Source organism: Galleria mellonella, unplaced genomic scaffold, assembly GCF_026898425.1.
Source record: "Galleria mellonella isolate WM207_F2 unplaced genomic scaffold, CSIRO_AGI_GalMel_v1 utg570, whole genome shotgun sequence".
NCBI lineage: Eukaryota > Metazoa > Arthropoda > Insecta > Lepidoptera > Pyralidae > Galleria > Galleria mellonella.
This window is the reverse complement of record NW_026442120.1, coordinates 79,124-83,602: the sequence shown is the minus strand read 5'-3', so window position 1 is coordinate 83,602 and position 4,479 is coordinate 79,124. Positions and strand designations below refer to the sequence as shown.

The 4,479-nt window shown below is 36.2% G+C and overlaps 1 protein-coding gene across 1 annotated transcript; it reads left to right on the top strand.

The window, feature by feature from the left end:
* The first annotated feature begins 758 nt into the window (after positions 1-758).
* On the top strand, positions 759-3,081 carry LOC113515896 (cytochrome P450 6B2-like). Its single transcript, XM_026900189.3, has 2 exons — positions 759-2,177; positions 2,490-3,081. The coding sequence occupies exons 1-2, from the start codon at positions 815-817 to the stop codon at positions 2,663-2,665; spliced, it is 1,539 nt and encodes a 512-aa protein (XP_026755990.1). The 5' UTR covers positions 759-814; the 3' UTR covers positions 2,666-3,081.
* Positions 3,082-4,479: the final 1,398 nt, after the last annotated feature.

The following is a 4,479-nucleotide window of genomic DNA, read 5'->3' as shown; positions in this document are numbered from 1 at the left end:
CATACTACATACAAACACTGTATACATGAATTCAGTTTTCCTGTTTTAATCAATGCATACGATTTATTGCCATTCGACGGAAACCAGTCAGATCACTTGTAAATTATAAATGAAATAATATTATAAACAATAGGGACTAGGACTATAATACAAAAGACAGACAGTAGCGCCCCTCTTTATACATCACCAAAGCCGAACTGCGGTTGCCAACTCGCCTGCCAAGCATGGCAACTACTGACAAAATCCCCTCAAAAAGGGGAGGCCTCTATTCTAAAAGAACTCTTTATACTTTACTGATTTATATAAAAAATGCGATATCATTTTCATATTTATTATATTTTACAATATTTATTTAAATTTCTTTTTAAATTTCATTAATAGAAATATATTTTGTTTATATCAACTATTCTGGAACAGCCTACAACCCCGATAATAAATAACACCATTCCAATTTTTTATAAGATATAAAATGAGTTCAAACGAAATTGACCTCTAAAGTAGGCGTGGTAATTTTGTAAATAGCTTGTGTATATTTTTTGCATCATTATACGATACTGATACTGCCTAATTACACAAAACCTCATATCCAGAAAAAAAACAATAATAATACGAGATAACGTATATAAACATTTTACTATATTTTTTGTATCGTAGCTATGATTGATATAAACCTATAAAACAAGTGAAAATAATATCTACGCATACACTTAAACGGGTATTAAGATAAGAATAGGAGATGACATAGTATATAACTGCCACGGCAGGATAGTTCGTGTACAGTCGCACTGCAATCGCGTCCGACGCGCTCGCCACAATGATCAGTTTAGCAATCGCACTGGTAGCCCTCGCGCTGCTCTACTACTACAGCATAAAGTCCTTCAAATACTGGGAGTCGAAAGGAATCAAACATGACAAGCCGATACCCCTCTTCGGGACTAACTTGAGAAACTTTATGGTAAAGAAAAGTATGACAGAACTCGCAGCAGAAGCCTACTGGAAATATCCTAATGAGAAAGCTGTGGGCTTTTACAGAGCGGTAAGACCAGAGCTGGTGGTTAGAGATCCCGAAATCATAAAACGAATTCTTATCACAGACTTTCTACATTACTATCCACGGGGTCTCAATTCCCAGAGGAAAGTGTTCGAACCTATGATGCGGAATCTATTCTTCGCCGATGGAGACATGTGGCGGCTGCTGCGTCAGCGCTTGACGCCAGCGTTCACGAGCGGCAAACTGAAGGCAATGTTCCCGCTCATAGTGGAACGCGCCGAGAAGCTACAGGCGCGCGCGCTCTCCGCCGCCTCCGCCAATCGCACCATCGACGCACGAGACCTCATGGCGCGCTACACCACCGACTTCATAGGCGCCTGTGGTTTCGGACTCGATGCAGACTCGCTTAACGAAGAAGATTCCGCATTTAGAAGACTAGGAACGAAAATATTCAAACCCAATTTTAAAGATATTTTGGTATTACTCATGAAATCTGCTTTCCCCAGCATCGGACGACATTTTAATATTCTTCAAAGAATTGAATACGATATGCTCCATTTAACAAAACAAATTTTAGAGCAAAGGAATTACGAACCAGCAGGTAAAAATGACTTCGTTGACTTACTGCTCGAATGTAGGAAAAAAGGGTTAATTGTTGGCGAATCGATAGAACGCAGAAAACCAGACGGGACCCCCGATACAGCGACGCTAGAGTTGGATGACATAATTATGGCTGCGCAAATTTTCGTATTCTTTGCTGCGGGCTTCGAAACCTCATCGTCAGCAACGAGTTTCACATTGCACCAGCTGGCGCACAATCCTGAAGTACAGAAAAAAGTTCAAGAAGAAATTGATAGGGTGCTTGCTAAATACAACAACAAACTCAGCTACGATGCTGTCAAAGAAATGACATATTTAGACTGGACATTCCGAGAGGGCATGAGAATGTTCCCGTCACTAGGATTTTTAATGAGGGAATGTGTTCGCACGACTCCAGTTCCTGAACTAAACACAACACTGGATAGAGGTGTTAGAATATTCATACCAATTCAAGCATTGCAAAACGATCCCCAGTATTTTGAAAAACCTAACGAATTCCGTCCAGAAAGATTCAGCCCAGAAGAATTTAGCAAAATCAACAAATATGCCTACCTACCATTTGGAACAGGACCGCGCGCTTGCATCGGTAAGTATCTTATATTTATCAATTTATGATTAGTACTAAACTATCCCAAGATAATTAAGATATTTAAAACTTTGTTTTTGTTCTTCTTTTTTTTTATCAAAGCATCAAAGAAACTCATCAACCCAAATGACTGAAGATTGCGGAACAAATAACAATTGTCTAGATATAAAACTTTGACTTTATTTCTATGTCTACCTCTATGTAACCTATCATGATAATGTAATAAAAAGACAACTATGAAAAATCAATGTATTAGAACGATTAAAGAAAAAGTCACCTACTCTTTTGTAACACATATGCAATGTATTGCAGGCGAGCGGCTGGGCCTGATGCAGTCCTTGGCGGGGCTGGCGGCGATCCTGTCGCGCTTCACGGTGGAGCCCGCGCCGGAGACCAAGCGGTATCCAGAGGTGGAACCCGCTTCAGGCATCGTTCAAAACGTAAAAGGTGGATTGCCACTTCTTTTCAAAGAAAGGAAAGTGACGTGATGTAGTTGGTATTAGTATTTTCTGAGACTTTCGCGTTATTAATCTTAAGTATATTGTTATACAGATAAGATGTTAAATTATATGTTTTATATTCCGTACATAACTACATACCTATATTTCCAAATAGGGAAAGATAGAGTGTGCCTGACACGTTCATAAGTTTATAATAGTGAAGAGAGAAAAGTCAATTACTGATCTCTGGGAAATCAGTACACGTCAGGACCAATAAACAACTCCACGCATAGAATGCTTACAATCTATGTTTAGTAAAATACCAATTATTTGTATGTCAATAACGACGCCATACTATGTATGTAATATCGTAATTATTCATAAAACATTTGATTTTATGTTGAAATTATTGTTATCATAAAAGTTTGTGTGAAAATTGTTTTAAATATATGACCTAAGATATATTGAAATCGTTTTATTTATGATAAGAGATAAAAATGGCAAGAAATCTAACAATTATTACTGTAATAGTGCGCTACCAATTAACACTTTTATTACCAGCGGAAGAACAAAATTCAGTATAAAATATAACAGTATGAGGCCGATATAACACTAAAAACATTATCTACCACTAACCTTTGGGAAACCCTTTTATTATAAGTATTGTGTTGAAAATAAAAAAAAAAAACCTAAGTTCTGTTGTTCCATGGGCTTTCTGTACCATCAGTGCTGCAGTTCGTGTTTATAGAGTACGGTTACCACTTTCCATCAAGAGGGTCGTTAGCTTGTTGCATTCAAATATTTTTTCGTAACAGGACTACACTGGCTCGTAATATCGACGGCGAGTAACGTAAATATTATATATAAAATGGTACAATAATATTATTATATTATTTTAGTAGTTCCACCAATATCCATGAATCGATATCGGAGATTCTAGATCATTTTCAAATCAACTTATATAAGGAGGTACACTATTATATATACTTACTGTATTTTCTTATGCATGTATTATAAAGAAAAACAATACATACAGTTTTGTATATATTGCAATTTTGTAGTCTAACGTGAATCATTTTTGAAAATACTTTTTTTAAATGAGTAAAGTTTTTTTTCAATATTCACCTATCGATTGGTTATTAACATTTCAAGTTCATTTTAATTTACTTCTAGTTTTATCCTATAACTTCGTCTACGTGACCGGATTATTATAATTATAATAAGTAGTAAGTAGTAATAAGATCATAAAGCAGCCTATATGTTTACATGCCCCATGCATACATGTAATTTAATGTAATGCCAATTTAAAAATGTATGTGTGAGCCTTCAAGGCGTCTTTGTTATATTTAAAAAAAAAAACTTTGCATTTTTATTTTTTGCGCCATCTAATGTTGGGTAGAAACAACACTACTTCACGATACATTACATATACGGCATGTATTGTCCGGAAAAAACACATTCAATTGTAAATAATTGTTAAAAATTAACAATTTAAATTTAATTTAAGAGGTCAACCGACGAATCCAATTCGGCTGGGCAGCGTTCGAGAAACTACGCTACATGTTTTACGTACATAAATACTTCAAAGTTTGAAGATGAAGATCTTTAACCAGTGCATGTTGCCAGGGATGACTTATGGAATCGAAACATGGTCCTACACAATTGCCCGTATGCAAAATCTTCAAGTTACTCAGCGGGCTATGGAAAGGGCCATGCTCGGAGTGTATACCGATAGTGCGGATGGTGTTACCATTTTATTATCACCTATTACTCACCCCTTGTGACAAGTTGAACAAGAATTAACTACGTCGATTTCCAAAAAAATGCGTAGAAGTTGACTTGATAAGATAAATTGCTAACAA

What these genes read in the sequence shown, in the direction of transcription:
- LOC113515896 (XM_026900189.3), top strand. Translation starts at nt 815, where the DNA reads ATGATCAGTTTAGCAATCGCACTGGTAGCCCTCGCGCTGCTCTACTAC. An exon ending in AGGACCGCGCGCTTGCATCG is followed by an intron (nt 2,178 to 2,489) that starts GTAAGTATCTTA and finishes AATGTATTGCAG; the next exon opens with GCGAGCGGCTGGGCCTGATG.